This window comes from Macrosteles quadrilineatus, unplaced genomic scaffold, assembly GCF_028750875.1.
Source record: "Macrosteles quadrilineatus isolate MER2022 unplaced genomic scaffold, UCM_ALF_1.0 Scaffold_6__1_contigs__length_79288215, whole genome shotgun sequence".
NCBI lineage: Eukaryota > Metazoa > Arthropoda > Insecta > Hemiptera > Cicadellidae > Macrosteles > Macrosteles quadrilineatus.
Genome location: NW_026542599.1, coordinates 37,575,585 through 37,592,882, shown reverse-complemented (window position 1 = coordinate 37,592,882; position 17,298 = coordinate 37,575,585). Strand labels below are relative to the sequence as shown.

Genomic DNA, 17,298 nt, shown 5'->3' with positions numbered 1-17,298 from the left:
AAATTGCTTACTTAAGTCAGGCAGTAAATTTACCTTGCTTAACTGCTTATATTTAAATCTATACAGGCAATATTAACTAAATTTTTTATTTATACAATCATGTTATGGTTTTTATTGTCCTTGTATAAAATTTACTTTAAAGCGTCTAAAAAAACTTTCTTGCCCTTTTCAAACACTTATAGTACTTTAATACTAAGATGAGGGTAGGATGAGTGGCACGATCTTGTAGTAATTGAGACTCTATCCATCAAAAAAGTAATTCCATTACAGATTTTAATAATATACTAGCTGTGTACCCGTTCTACGCACGGGGATCTTTTAGTATTCAGTTGAAACCTTCATATATAAAAACAGCAGTGGGTTTGCATATTTTCAGATATGCTGGCCAAACTATTATACACAACTTCATTTTATGTTGTTTGTTGTTGTTCCGGGTCGGTATGACAATCAATAAAAACCTGTGTCCGCCGGTCGATCCTAATGTATCCTATTACAGGAGATGCATTTCAGCAAAATTACATCGCCATCATCAGTCCTAATACAGTAGACCCCCTCTTAACCGACCTCGTATTAACCGATAATCGGATTATCCGCCTTCGATCGTAAAATAATACAGTTTGTTTTAACCGACCTTGATTTGAGAGCAGCTCGGTTTAACCGCCGCTTTCTAGGAATCTCGTCATTTCCGCTCCCACGCTGGGCGATGAGAACTGAACCATACGCTTATCTCCACAGGATATGACTAAGAATCAGTTATTTTGTGTTGAGCACAAAAAATATAGCATAGCCTATTGTCAGTTTGTCATCATCGTTCGTAGCTCGAGCACATCTGATCTGATTTGTTATCTGTGCGGCAAATTTATAACATCATAAAGTGCGTTACGATTTTGAGAACTGATTATCTTATCGCAGGAGTAAACAAACAACGCAACTTGTAAGGAAGGAAGGGAAAGGGGGTTAACAACTCCAAGGTCAAGATAGTTTTTGTGCCTGGAGCCTCCAGTAAGAGGCTATACATAAACGTCCTGTTTTGTAACAAAATGGTCGCTTGTCTCTTTAATGTCGACAAAAGGTTGTGTACTGTAATACGATGTATTTGGAAAGCATCAATTAATACATTACAGTATTAAAGTTATTAAAATAGGAATTTTATTGACTCTTGCCTAGTATTATAATGCACTGAAAGTAGGCCTATTTGACTTAACTGTGTTTTGTGTTTATTTGTGACTTTTCTATCAATATGAAAAAGGAGATAAGAGTAGTTTATTTTATAAATAATGCAAGTATGACTTCAAAATAATGATTATATAATTCCAAATGAATAGCACTTCATTATGTTATGATTTTAGGGATTGCCCGTTTTATCCGACCTTTTGAGTTATCCGACCTAGGTCCGGTCCCATTAGGGTCGGTTAAGAGGGGGTCTACTGTATAAGGTCTTGAGCTTCCCCATTAGGTGCGTCTTGGAGTTTTTGAAACACATACACGAACTGTACACTTATACACATGACGAATAAAACACAAATACACGGTATGCCTACTTTTATTTTTACTATGGACATGTAGACGCGCGTCGGTCGTGTGCCGAGTCTTGACTGAAAACGCTCATTAAAAAAATGTAGATAAGTTTCCCAGCCATATACAACACTGATTCAAGGTCTTTTTCCCGGTTATCAAAACTCAAGAACAATTTAAAAAACAAAGAATCTCTATTTTCATTTACGGATGCCCTACAAATTATTGCACTTGCGATTAATTAAATCCGTTATGTAAGGAAAAACGTTTTTAATCTTACTTGGTTTGGATTTGCTTTCAAAACTTGATCGGAAATGGTTGCGGTATTTGTAAACAACATTCCATGTAAACACATCAGTGACAGCTAGAAGAAATAATCTTGATTCGAACAGCTGTTCGTTATTTCATAGATGAATATGTGATAAACATTGGGAAAACTTTACAAAAAATCGCACAAAATTGAGTTTTTAAACGTCCGTCATTTTATTTACAAAGTAGTGACGCCATATTTTAATTGCTAAAGACAATCTCGCCAATCCAGTGAATACATTAAAATGATTTGGAACTTGATAGGTACTCTCGTTTTTCAGGTGAAGTCCGCGTAAAATGTCTCATGGGCCGTGACAGACAGGAAGACAGACAGACAGAAATTTAGATGAGACTTGTTTCGGTTTCTTTAATGTATAAAACGTAAAAATAACCTAAAAGTTTATGATTCTGAGCAATGTACAGACAAAACTCTAATTTTATTTATATAGATAAATGATAAATGTAAACTTACCAACTGACTGTTGTTACAGTATGTCCCAGCAACTGCACTGGAGGCAATGCATGTAACAGCACCAATCATTGCTGTCATGAGAATTGTCTTGGAGGATGTTTCGGACCTACAGAGTCGGACTGTTACGCATGCCGTGGAGTCTTGTATGAAGGCAAGTGTATCAACGAATGCCCACCGGACACGTTCAAGGTAAACATACAGCATATTACCTAACTGATGTTTACTGTGATTACAGTTAGAGTGAGCTGATCATTACAAAGTGTCACTGAGTGTAACGGCCTGTTGATTTGATAAGTAGCTGACAGACTTGGTGGAGAGCCAGGGAGGCATTGATATTTTATTGAGGGTGGGGTGCGACAGGAACCCAGGTTGTGTGTGATAAAGATGATGGATTATCGGCTTGTGTTGCAGCATACTTATGTTAAGTTATGTGGAGAAGCACTTCCAATGGTACTAGTCATTTTTAGATTAAAAGACAATAGACAATAGACAATTAATCTTTATTTACACATTCATTAAGAATAGTAGTAGCGTCAATTTACAATTTTTAAAGACAGTTTCCTAAAGTTGCCATTAGGTTTTTCTTTTTTTGTTAAAACTTTTAGGGAAGATTGAAGATTGAAGATTGATTTGAATTTTTGCTGAAATAAGATTGAATTTATTTCTATGCATTGTATTCTTTGTTTCTGTCATTATGGTTTTTGTGTAGGCCCTAGTGGATTCCAAACTATAGGTTCTTTCATAGAAGTCAAAATACTCTTATCATTATTATTCCACTCCACTGTTTAAATTCCTACACTAAACCACACTCAACAACACAACTGGCCAAATGCCCTTAAAGCGCTCGATTTAAAGTATCCACAGGCTATGAGGACAATAATGCAGCTTAGTCTAGTGGTTAGGAAATCCATAAGCCTTTGATGATTCATGAGTTTACCAAATTCAGACGGGAACTCAGAGAAAAGTTACATGACCCGATACTGAAAAAGCGGCTGATTAAGCTCATCAGCGACTCACCAAGCCACGTTTTTTGAGAAAGGGGGTTTAGGAATCAGCAAAAGATAAACAATCGTTATCACCAACAGAAAATTTAAACTAGAAACAGAAATATTACTTTTTTTCAGTAAACAATACAGAATCAGCAACAGACAAATTAATAAGACACAAACAATCAGGTTTTGACTTTTTTGAGTAATTCATAGTTTATTTTTAAATGTACTTGAAAATATATTCCCATTAAAATGTAAGAAGGTTCTACTAGTACGGATGCCAAGTGTTTAAAAGTGGTTTACAAAGTATGACGTTGAGGTGTGTTCTGTTACTGAGTATTTGGTTGTGCCAAAAACAACAACAATGTCACCGCCCACCAAACTTGTTGTGTCTTATATATTACTTTGTTGTGTTTGACAGGTATTGATAGTGTAGAGGTTCTACTGTACAGATGCCAGATGTAAAAGTGGTTTACAAAGTATGGCGTTGAGGTGTGTTCTGTTACTGAGTGTTTGGTTGTGCCAAAAACAAACGACAATGTCACAGTCATTTTCACCCTCCTCTCTCTCTCTCTTTCTCCCCTCTTTACTTGACCACCCCCTCCCAGTGAAATACCTGGTCTGGTTCTGTTGGGGAGAAAAGGATTATGCCAGGTAGACTTTACCACTGGCCTCAACACTTTTATTGACCCTGAATTACTGAATTAATTTATGAGTTCCATAAGACCAGTTCTCTTGCACTCGCTAAATCTGTGTATCTCTTGGACAGTAATTGTTTGTGTGGTGCTGATTCCGGTTATCTGTTGTTGATAACAATTGCATTTCTATTTCCAATGGCAATTGCTGATTGGTCGCTTTGTTGCAGTACATGAACCGCAGATGTGTGACGGAGCAGGAATGCCATCGGATGCCAAAGCCTCGTCAGACCAGCCAGGATATTGTTGATATGGTTGATTATCCTTGGAAGCCCTTCATACCTGACAGGGAATGTATCCTGCAATGTCCCGCCGGATATCTAGAGGAAGAAGAACAGCACGGCAGATACGTCTGTAAACCTTGTCAAGGTTGGTTAATATCAAATACACCGGAGCAAACTTGCAAATTTAGAAATTGTCTTACTGCTTTATTGACTCTGTCTTAGGGTAAAAACACAGTGGAGCAGGGCAGGTAGCTGGTAGCCTGGCTGGTCGCTTACTCGCTTACTGCTGGTTACCAGGAGGGTAGCTGGGACATACACACAGTGGCGCTCAGTATAGTCGCTTGTCAGCCGCCGATACTAACATTATCACTTATAATATTAGTGGTACAGGATAAACTTTTGTTTGAATCCTAGTTCATTCGCTATTTCATTCTACAGATCGTTGAGTACGTGACGTTTGTGGTGGTCCGGATGGGCTTGTTTCCACAATGGCACACGGATAATATCCTCTGATATTAATTTGTCTACGTCCATTATTTTATTTCATGTAAAAAAAAAACAACATCCAAATAAATTAACTAAAACAAACAACACCCCGTATACAAAGAATGCGCAGTGAAAGATCCCGCGTGGAACTTGCGAATTCGAGAACACGTGGCTGTCAAGTTCTGCTATTTGCGCATGCCCCAGTCGAGCCTTCCCCGCTTGAAGCTCCCAAACAATCGACTTGGCAATTCTTCTAGCTTGCCGCCTAGCTTACTGCTACCATGTCGGCTACCTGCTAGGCGCGACTGTGTGCGTACCCATAACAACGCGTGCTTTAATTCTACATCGCAGTAAGCGAGTAAGCGACCCGCCAGGCTACAGCTACCTGCCCTGCTCCACTGTGTTTTTACCCTTAGGTTACTTAGAGGTCTAGGAAAAATCTTGCATCAGGTTCGCACCTGATATAAAACATTTCAATAAGTATTTATGGTTTTCTGCTTTGGGTGAACAGTAGTATTTGGTTAGTTTCTAAAAGCTGGCAATGAAATTTTCAAGTTATATAGGCTTAGATAAACAATCGACATATACATATTTTTACAGATAGCCGGCTCACATGATTGGGGAGGAGTTCCTTTGGTACAAAAACACAAAAAAATCCTCACATACCCAAAGATAGAATGACTACAATATTAGTTAAGTTGTTTGTGTTTATGTGCAAGAATGGACTCTATCCCATTCATATTTCTTGGACAAGGAGATGGAGGTCAGCTAGCTCACCAGATAAAGTTATATTAGAGTTCAGGGGCTAGTAGATACTCAAAGTCACAAAACGGCTAGGACTTCTTCAGAGAGTATTTTGAAGAGATCAGCTGACCTCTACCCGCTTTTCCAAAAAAATTCTATCAGCCTCTTGGCTTTCCTTTAAAATATCTTTCTCCTTCTCAGGCAAGTCTGCACCATAATAAATATGTTTTAATGAAGCCCTTTTGCTCTAGTTTACATCCTTACTATACATTAATATTTTCCATGAGGATAACACGGAAGACAAATGCTCCTAATTCAGAAAAAAACGCGTAAAAGTGATTAATTACAGAATTCAGGTAACAAAAATTTAGATGGACTTTTGTAATGGATAGGTTTAACAAAAGCCTTATTGTATTGATGAAAAAATATGAAAATGCACAAATAAAATCAGAATCTTTGGAGCTACTAGCTCTTTCTTTAGTGGGAGAATCTTTATTTTAGGATGTTCTACAAGAACCCATCCATTGCAAAATGCTTAAAATCCCCTGGCCTAAAGGCATCTTTACAAAAAAATAAAATAATTAGATGAATTTATTTCTCCGCAGGCTACTGCAAGAAGGAATGTTCTGGGGCGAGTGTGGACAGTATAGCCAAGGCTCAGAAGTTACGAGACTGTACGTTCATTAAAGGCTCCTTGGAAATACAAATCAGAGGCGGCAGTAAGTTGATGATGGTTCATTCTAATTAATTGCATCTATAAAGTGGGAAGAGTAAACCTTTTAGAAAAGTGTATCCTAGGCTTGATCTTTTCAAGTGTATATTCATGAAATATTAATTTAACCCATCTGTCAACAAAATATTGTAAATAAAAGTTTAAAAGAAATTGCATCAGCAACATTACATTGCATAAATCTTTGTTAGGTTGCTTCCAGAGCCGTATTTTGAATCCATGTGGCCTCCCGGTGGCTCACTCCAGAGAGGCCCCTCCATTGTCGATGTCTTCAATCAAGAACACTTTCAGGTTTTGTGGAGACATGAATATTGTTTCTCATAACCGTGGCAAAATTATAATTTTTGCTCACAAGAGTTAAGGCTCGGCTGGACAATCAAATAGCTCACATACTTTTTTAAATAATTCTCCATAACAAATTGTATTGGCAAAATTCATTTTCCAAGCAAAAAATATAACTCAGGAGGACCCTCTCAGGCCATGGCTCTCAAGGCCGCCTTATCTGCTATTAGGGAAATACGGCCCTGGTTGCTTCCCTAGGAGTAAAAGACCAAATAGTAAATAGAAGATTTTGTGATGCACTGGTTTAAAATAACAGCGGGTTACCTTACGTACGAAAATAGAAGAAAATGCAAACAAACACAGAATTTTCTGAGCTATCAACTCCTTCTTCAGTAGTAGAGTCTTCATTCTTATAAAACCCTGGCCATGAGAGGCCATCTTTACCAACAACGTAACAATAATAATAATGCATACTTCAGGATTCAGGAGTTTGAAATTTAAAATAAGATTTATTATGCGAGAAAGTAAAACATATGTGTTATTTTTAGTAAACGTGGTCAAAGAGTTGGAAGAAAACTTGAAGATGATTGAAGAGATTCAGGGCTACTTGAAGATTGTGAGATCCTTTCCGCTCATGTCACTGAACTTTCTCAAGAAACTCAGAGTGATTCATGGAGAACCCTTGGAAAGTGGGAAGTAAGCATGAAGTCACTGACCATAGCCTTTAAACCTTGAGTTTTTCTAGATTTTATCACTAATTTACTTCATTGGCTGAAACAAGCCAGAAAAATATTTATTTTTCAAGATCAAATAGAGACCCTCTTATTTTACCTGTGACCATTATGTGTCTAAATGGTGTGTAATAGTGTCTATTTATTTCAAGCATGACAGAACTTGGTTGAAACATGTTGTTGTTTAGTTTTTTTTTTAGGCAATAGCCTCTGTTTGTACAGTTCTTACTCTATTCTCAGACATATTTTCCTTGGTTTGTGGCATCGTGAGGAATACATTAGGGAATAGAATATTATCAACTTTTACTAAAACAAAAGCTACAACAAAAATATAACTAACTATTTTTATATTTTTTAATTTCCCTCAGATATGCTCTGGTAGTACTAGACAATCAGAACCTCATGGAGTTGTGGGACTGGGAAACTAAAGGCAAAGACTTCCAGATTCGCAAAGGTCGTCTGTTTTTCCACTTCAACCCCAAGTTGTGCATCGACAAGATACACCAGCTGAAAACTATCGCACACCTTCCAGACTACAATGACATGGAGGTGGCCCAGAACTCTAATGGGGACAAAGTTGCTTGTGAGTAACTTACAAACTTTGATATACAAGATATTTTGTAGACTATGATATAGACTATTGGCTATTGTATTAATAAGTTTCACTACTAGTCACAAGAGTAACCCATTTCGGGACGAGATAGTGTTTGAAATGTGAGTCGAAGACGAGCATGGGAAACACTATCGAGCCCCGAAATGGGACTTTAGTGACGAGCATTGAACGATACTTTTCATCACCATGAAAAAACTACTTAATCAAACTTTAAACAATTAAAAAACTTGTAAACAGTTTATTTATTTATTCATACGGTAAACACCATTTTTACAATCAATAATACATGAGTGGTAAGTTACAAGATAAATATTTATAAATATATATAAGTCAGTTTCAGATTCATCTCGCTAGACAATAAAAAGATTGCTAACATGAAAAATGACATCAACAGGATTGTACCAAAAATGCGTTGACAAATATTGGATCATACGTATTACAAATCCTAGTTAACATGCGTAAACATTTTTAGAGAAAAATAACAATTACCAAAACTAGATAAAAATTGATAAATATTTCAATTCAGTTGTTACTTTGTTGATGTCAAGCAAAGTATTTTTGTCTAGCGAATGTAATGTTTATGTAGCGAAAGTCATGTTTATGTCAGGAAAGAAGTCAGCTGATCACTATTTGTTTTTGGTGTATGGAAATTGCCGATTTTCGAAGATCTCAGCTGTATGGAAATTGGCTATTTTAGAATATAGAGTGATGAAAAATAATTTATTTAAAATAAAATTTTTTTTTTATATACCACGTTTTTAAATGCACTAAAAAGTTGAAAATAATTAAATATGTGGAGAGAATATACTTGTAAGATTTAAAAAGAAAAATGTGGGGCTCATGCAAAAGCTAATTTACAATTTTCTTCACCTATTGAATTTTTAGCCATTTTAACCTCAATTAAGAAATTTAGATGTAAATCATACAAACAGGATGTATTGTGTGAATTTATTTGTTTCCTATCGACAGCTACCCCCTCTTTATTATTATCTATTGCATGCGCCCCACATATTTTTTTGAAATCTTACAAGTATTTATTCTCCCCACGTATTTATAAATTATTTTCTACTTTTTAGTGTGTTTAAAAACGTGGAATTCAAGGGAAATATGAAAATAAAATGATTTAATATTGCATTGTCATCTATTTGTGAGGTATGTTTCTAGTTTTAAGTCTCTAGCTCATCGGGAAGTTAGTTTAAAATCGATTGCAAAATTTGTACCGGACAAGAAAGCGAGCTAATAAAAACGTTTTAATACTGTAAAAGAAACGTATTCATCATGAGATGTTTTGTGAAGTAATTTAGAGTAAATTCAGTAAAATCTGTTTTATAGATCTTTAAACACAAAGAAGTTATTCTAACCAATGTAGGATATAGATGTAGCTCACCAAACTTTTTTTCATTGATTAACCCTTTATAAAATGGTATTGTTTATTGGACTTTGTAGGCTTTTAATTCCCTGATCAAAGCAAATGTAAACATTGTAGTTTTACATTTTTATGGGTAGGAGATGTTTTTGGGATCTGGAATCTGATACCGTCCTAAGTTAAAAAATCAGCAATCCATGGGGGTCTCAATTAACTGTGTTAATTGTGTTATTTTTATTCATTTCTATTACATTGTTTTATTTACAGGTTCGTGCTTTTTTTTGTGAGAACACTATAGCAAATTTCCCGTATAGGGAACAAGCTATTTTCAATTTTTGCTTTTCCAGCTTTTGTCTCCAGGATTTGTGTACTATTTTTGTCATGCTTTAAGCACTTTTTTACCTTAGGGCGGGATCAGATTTCCCAAAACATTGTACACATCTTTTTAAAATTATCATTTCGAATAATAGGATTGAGGACATTAGAAATTCAAAAGACAACATTTAAAATGCAAATAGGCGTAAAGTTTAGATTTATGTGACAATTTAGGATCAGTAGTTTCAAACGGAAGGTCCATAGGGGACAAAGAGGGGGAATTTGCTTTTGTTGGACATAAGGGGAACTCAGTCATAGATATAGCCGTGTCGTAACACTTCGGCCCAAGTAACACGTCGGCCCAGTAACATTTCGGCCCGAAACCCTCAGATGTGGCCTACGGTCCAACTCTCTACCTGCCCACTAGTAACACTTCGTCCCAACAAAATATTTGACAGGTTAGGTTAGGTTAGGTAAGATTCCACCGATTCTCCGTCATGTGAGGTCAGAGGATGCAAGGGGTGACGGTTGGGCAACATTCCACCAGAGGGTGGTTGCAAAGTATACAGGTCATGCACCTCTTACTACCTGAACTGCGTTCCTCAACCCTTGTCAATTTTTCGTCGGGCCGAAATGTTACTCCATTAGCTTATTTAATCATCTGTAAAAGCGAGTGGGACGAAGTGATACTGTTTTTCTAAGAAATTTGAGTTTGGCCGAAATGTTACTGGGCCAAAGTGTTACTACATCGATATAGCGGCGGTCACTTTTAATTGTTTACATTGGATTCACAACTTAAAAGTAGTTTGTTTTCCTGGATCAGATCATATGCCGTGGCAGGGGTATAGAAGAGGGAAAACTTGCCATTGTTGCCAAAGTTAAAATGGACAAATTTTGATTGTCTGAACAATCTTATAATTCTGAATAATTACTAGCAAGGTTGAGGAAAATATGAAATCATTTTCTCTGCAAAATTTTAATGATATAATGATGTAATAAATATTATAACTAACTCTGCACGTTATAAGCTAAGTTTGAAGAGTAATAAACCTTTCGTTAGTAAACAACCTTGGTTTACGCAAGAAAGTGAGTGTTTAAATTGTTACAGCTTTTTAGAAAAAACAATTCAACTGAAATAAAGGCTACTGTAAGTATGTTGAGGAGCATAGGAAATATAAACAGCTATGATCAGGAAAGGAGAACGAATACACTATTTTAATCTGAATCTCAAATCTATTCCAAAAGGTGTTCGCGAGTAATAAACTCTTTTAAGTGTCAAAATAACGTAAACTGAGTAGAAAATATGAAACCTGAAGAATGGGTAACACACTTTAAAACTTTACCTAATCCTCTAGTAGAAAGCTCTATTTTGTTTGCAGAACCATTTATTGCCGATGATTATTTGTATAGAGACTTTAACTTCTACAATTAAAAGTTGTTTTGTCTAGTTTGAACAATAATAAGGCGCTGAGCCTAGATAGGGTTCCCTATGAGTTTTTTTAAGAATGCCCCAGACCTATTTTTGACTAAACTTCTTGGTATTTATAATGAATGACGTTTTTTGGAATAAGGTCATACCAGAAAGTTTTAAGAAATCGATAATTTTTCAATTGTTTAAAAAGGGTGATAATAATTTAGTTCAAAACTATTGAGGATTGTCTTTTATAAATTGTATTGGTAAAATATTTATAGGAATGCTAAATAATAGACTTCAAAATTGGGTCAATGAAAACCACATCTTATCGGAGTTCCAGGTGGGTTTCAGACAAATCTATTCCACTATAGATATTAATAATTTGGCATCGATGATCAAACTACGTTTGACAGAGAAAGGTGGCAAGTTGTATGAATTTTTTTTAATTTTTCAAGTGCGTTTGTTACTATTGATCACTTATACTAAAACTATCATCAATCGGCGTCTCAACGCATGTTTTAGATGTTTTGATTATTGTAACACGTTCGCAACAGTGTGTTGTTAGGGCGGTATTTCAAATGAGTTTGAAACAAAGACTGGCCTAAGGCAGGGTTAAATAGCAAGTCTTCCCCTGTACAGCTTATTCATTAACGATTTTCCAGAGGTCCTGGAAGGTGGCTGTAATTTTGGTGGTACGAGAGTAAATGTTTTGATGTATGCAGACACCATTGTATTGCTGGCCCCCACAGCAACCGCTTTACAAATGATGATTAAAAACTTGGAGTGCTCCAGTGAAACCTGGAACCGTACAGTAAATCTGTCGAAATAAAAATATAATGGTCTTCAGGAAAGGTAGTAGTCTAGTAGATTACCCGGGACACAATAGATGGTGGTATAAGGGCAAAAACGTTTGAAGTGGTAAATACAAATAGTTGGGAATGTTATTTACAACGAAAATGTCATGGCAAAAACTTTTCATAGAGAAGAAGAGGCTTATTTATTATGCAATCAATTCAGTATTGCAAAGGCTGGTAAACAACAACAAAGTTCCGCTGCAAATTAAAACATTTTGTTTTGAATCTATTCTCAGAGCTGTTTTGTGTTACAGCACACAAGTTTGGGGGTTTTCAGAAATTTCTCAGTTAGAAAATGCTCAGAAAACATAAAAAGGATGTTTAGATCAGCCACATAACACTCCCAACTATATTGGTCTACTTAGAAACATGTTGTGAAAAATTGTATTTCTTTAGTCTACAAATTAACGCAACTTAGTTTTTTAAAGTTTGTAATTTTCTGGAATCTTGATTACTAAAAATTATTGTTGTAATTGGAAAAGGTATTTTTTGGGCCAAAGAGTGGAAATGCCTTATAGTCCAGTATCTATAGGGGGTTGAGTATGCATGAAAGTGTAACTCTTTTTGACTTTTGATTGTTATTAGGGGCATCTTGGAGATGACAAAAAGCAATGTTGTCGCCCTGCTAGCAGGTGCACAACTGGGGGGGGGGGGGGGGAAGGTACTCTGAGGCGCGTTCTAGAACATCGCTCATATAGTTTTAAAATATGTGTTAAAACTCCAAGTAACGTTAAAATATCCATGAAAAACCCTTTAAACAACAAACAGGACAGTTTGTCATCGTGAATTGTATGTTCAACACACTAAAGTCACTTTATATGGTAATTCTATTGAAATATTACAAGGTTATGTGAGGTTTCCGATGAAGCAGCACGGTGATTCAGGTGACGCTGCTGAGCGGCAGAAATCAACGTGTAGTACAGACTTGTAAAAATTGGGTATATACTGAAAGTGTAACACATTTTGACTTTTGATTTTTGTTGGGGGCATGTTGGAGATGACAAAACCTGATGTTGGTGCCCTCCCAGCAGGTGCACAATTTGGGAGGGAGGGGGAGAAGTAGTGCTGAGGAGGGTTCTAGAACATCGCTCATATCTCGTGAACTAGACATGATAGAAACATGTTTTGAATGGCATTGTATTACAAATACCATCTGCTTTTAAAATTTTACCATGAAAAATCCCATATCAATGATAATAAATAATAAAGCTATTTAACATTTTATTATAAATTACTAATTTAATATCAAAATACCGTTAATTTACCTATATAAAGCTCCCTTAAAACAATGAATAGTTCTGTGTTTGGCGTGCATTGTATGTTTAATATACCCAAATCACTTTATTTGGTAATTATATCCAAATTTGAGGTTTTCAATTAAGCGTAATGTCGATGTGAGATTTGAAAAATCTACCCTACATACGAACTCAGAAAATAGTTCACGTTACAGTTTATGAAGTACCGTTCGGATGTGTTTTAGTTTGGACAATTATTTTGTGTTGTCAGTGTTCATTGTTCAATAAGCTTAAAATTTTGTTCTCTTTGGTTTAAGTTAAAAATTCTAATTATCTTTTTCTCAGAACAAATGTTTTACTATGGAATTTAATAGTTACGTATTACATTGTTTAAGAACTCATGTTATATTAAAATAAGAGAACTAGTTGTTGGGTCACGATCAAATGAAAAAGTAAGTACATATGGGGAGTTATGTATAGGTAGATTAACGATATTTTGATACTAAATTAGTAATTTCAAATAAAATGTTAAATAACTAAATAATTATCATTGATATGGGATTTTCCGTGGTAAGTTTTTTAAAGCGGATGGGATTTGTAATACAATGTCGTTCAAAATATGTTTCTATCGTGTCTAGTTCACGAGATATGAGCGATGATCTAGAACGCTTCTCAGCGCTACTTCCCCCCCTCCCCCCAAGTATTGCACCGGCTGGGAGGGCACCAACATCGGGTTTTGTCATCTCCAACATGCCCTCAACAACAATCAAAAGTCAAAATGTGTTACACTTTCAGTATATACCCAATTTTTACAAGTCTGTACTACACGTTGGTTTCTGCCGCTCAGCGGCGTCACCCTCATCACCGTGCTGCTTCATCGGAAACCTCGCATAACCTTGTAATATTTCAATAGAATTACCATATAAAGTGACTTTAGTGTGTTAAACATACAATTCACGATGACAAACTGTACTGTTTGATGTTTAAAGGGGGTTTCATGGATATTTTAACGTTATTTGGAGTTTTAAACACATTTTAAAACTAAATGATAAATAACTCAATTAATATCACAAATACAGGATTTATCCTTGTAATATTTTTAAGGCAGATGAAGTTGGTAATACAACGCCGTTTAGAGCTTGTTTCTATCGTGTCTAGTTCACGAGATATGAGCGATGAAAGAGATAGCTGGAGAATTAATATGGTTTGCAGAGTGCATACATCACAAAATCACCAACAACTATTTGACGTCGACCTTGACCTAGGCCCAAGCAGAGCTTGTTAATTTGTACCACAAATAAGGGATAATTTTTTTTTTTTAGTTCGTGCAATTTGCGCACAATTGAAAGTTTTTCATTTTGTTTCTATTTGCCCAATTTTAGGTGATATCAGGGAGTTTTGGTTTGGAAAACGAAGCATGAATAGGGAAGAACACATAGAATACATTAATGGTAGTTATTGGTAATTGGATTGGTAATTGATAAATTAGCAAACTTTATGGGAGAGGCGTGGAGAAGGAGGTGGGAATTAATTAGAGAAATTAACTACAAGTAAATCAAGTGGAAGAAAGTTTTTTTTTTCCAAAATTCAAAATTGTTTAATTTTCTTTCAAAATTCATAATTATAGCCAACAATAATTATTTCATTAAAATCTTGTCATCCTGTCTTCTATGTTCATAGTAATTTTCATAGAATTTATTTATGCATGAACCTTAAACCCCAATAATTTTAAAAGTAAGATAAATAAAATACATGTTATGTAAACTTTTTTTCTTTTTTTGTATGATATGGATGTAGTTGAGAATTTTATTTGTATAGTCCTATTCTAGGAATTAAGTGTATTTTGTTTTAATTTTATTTTCAGGAATGTGTTTGATGTTTTTAACATTCAGGTATGCCAACCAATCAGACCATTGTTTAGTTAAGTAAGTATGTTAATGTTATGTGAAGAACGTTTATTTTAAAAATAAAGCACTTTATTCATTCATTAAGATTTCCCGAAACATTGTAAAAACTTTGAAAATGTTTACAATATTCTCTGAAACAACATAGTATGGATTAGTTTTGACATGTTGGATGTTGTGTAATGTGCAGGCAATGTAAGGGAGTTGGAGGCAATGGTGTACAAGACATCATCCAAGGCAGTTCTGATCAAGTGGAAGCAGTTCTCTCACTACGACAGTCGGACACTTCTTGGATATGTCGTGTACACTATAGAGGCTCCTTATCAGAACATCACCATGTACGACGGCCGAGACGCCTGCGGAGGAGACGGGTAACCACGAACCAATGTTCTTATTCTTTTAGCAAATTTCCCATAGGGAATAAGCTATTACTACATCTCTCATAGTAAGACCCTTGGAGGACCGATTTACTTTTTCATTTTGATGTCCTCAGATGTCAAAAATACCATCCAATCAGATTTGTATTTATGTATATTTGTCCGTTAGAACTAAAAATTATCCGATTTTCATGAAAGTACAAACATGTACACCTACATTTTTTCAAACAAGTTCGCTAACCAGTATGATTGTTGGGGGAGCAGTGGTTTTAGAGTTAAAAAATTGTGTTTTCTAAATTATGTTACTTTATCAAACCTGAAAAAACTTTATCAAACAATATTGTTCAGGCCAATTTTAGGATTGATGTTTTGGTTATATTGATTATATTTAATTTCATATTGATGTTTTAACAAATATTGTTATTTTAGACAACCATCGAGGCTTTTCCTCTACTGACTTTGCATTAGTTCCCTTTATAGTTTTAAACAAGTTGTCACCTGACAAAAGACAGAATCACTTGACAATAAAATTGATATTTCTAACCTTTTGTTTAAGAAAATTAAAAAAAAGGCCTTTTTTTACCAACAGACAGTTGTAGACATTTTTTTTTAATAAATGCAACTATATAAACTAGTTGAATTCAACGGTCAAAGTGAATGGTAAAACCTTGGTCTGCAGATGATTGCGTTGTACTTATTATAATACTGCTTAACGTTTCGGTTGAATTTGTAGCAATCCATCTTTTAGGCAAGCAAAAATTCAACCCGTTTATTTTTAATTACAATTCAACCACTGCTACCACTCTGTGAAACACAGGGTCGCCGGATTTCTACCCCCGGATATTTACCCCCATGAAAAAACGCCTACGTCATTTTGACGTCACGAGGGGCGGGGCTTATACACGTTTGAGAAACAGCCCGCGACTGGAAATCTACCCCCGGCCATCTACCCCCAGACATCTACCCCCGGACATCTACCCCCGGACATTAACCCCCGGAAATCTACCCCCGGAAATCTACCCCCGGCCATCTACCCCCAGACATCTACCCCCGGACATCTACCCCCGGACATCTACCCCCGGACATCAACCCCCGGAAATCTACCCCCGGAAATCTACCCCTCGTGGTCAGCTCTGCCGTGTATCGGCCAATATCCATTATGTTGTATAATTGATTTTATAAATTGCTTTACCTTCTTATATCCAGTAGTAAACATGCGATATGTCGATGTCTGTTTTAACATTATCCATATTTATAATTCAATAAGTTGTAACAGTCCTTTTCAACCCCCCATTGTTACTTTCACATACAGTAACAGCTAACGGCGCATGCTAAGCGCGGATCGAAAGTGTTTATCACAAAAGATTGACCAATACGATTTTAATACTATTTAATGGTTCTTCAAAAAGAAGAGAAACCGGTTAATTATAACTCTTATGACATACGGTATGGGAATTATTTTATTCATTGAATGATCAACCATATTTTGTAACTAACGCAATAGTCATTATTGCTTTTACACTTATTACTCATCAAAAAAGCTAAAGAGCTAAATGCTCAAAATTTGTATTACTTCAATCTATTTATCGCAGTTATAATATAACATATAACATATAATAACATATAATAACATATATTATATAACATATAATATAACATAGTTATAATATATGTAATTCATATTATGAATTATCATAAGCCTTGAAAGTAACCGTCAATGTCGACGGGTTTCACCTAATTCTGTTCTGTATATTACATTAAATTCCTCATTTTAACATTTTACTGGCAGGAAACCTGCATATTCACTTCCTATATGGTATTCTTATGAATGAATCTTTTGAACACTTATTTATGGAAATAAGTTGACAAGTTTTGTTTTAAGGCAGGATTTTCCAATAAGACTTTATAGATTCCCTGAATATACGAATGTGCTGCAATGGGGGTATTTAGGCGTATATATGTATTAAAAGATAAGATATAAAAGATTTATTAGGCTATGCTTAAAAAATTGAATGTGGCCATTATTTTGAATTTGAATAATTG

At 35.4% G+C, this 17,298-nt stretch overlaps 1 protein-coding gene across 3 annotated transcripts in view; it reads left to right on the top strand.

Moving 5' to 3' along the window:
* LOC128996345 (insulin-like peptide receptor) overlaps window positions 1-17,298 on the top strand; it is a 137,192-nt gene that overhangs the window by 104,601 nt on the left and 15,293 nt on the right. For all 3 annotated transcript variants that reach the window (XM_054421615.1, XM_054421613.1, XM_054421614.1), the window contains exons 7-12: window positions 2,316-2,485; window positions 4,151-4,349; window positions 6,040-6,153; window positions 6,995-7,142; window positions 7,546-7,760; window positions 15,069-15,249. In XM_054421615.1, coding sequence (XP_054277590.1) covers window positions 2,316-2,485; window positions 4,151-4,349; window positions 6,040-6,153; window positions 6,995-7,142; window positions 7,546-7,760; window positions 15,069-15,249 — 1,027 coding nt within the window. The remainder of the gene's footprint in view (window positions 1-2,315; window positions 2,486-4,150; window positions 4,350-6,039; window positions 6,154-6,994; window positions 7,143-7,545; window positions 7,761-15,068; window positions 15,250-17,298) is intronic.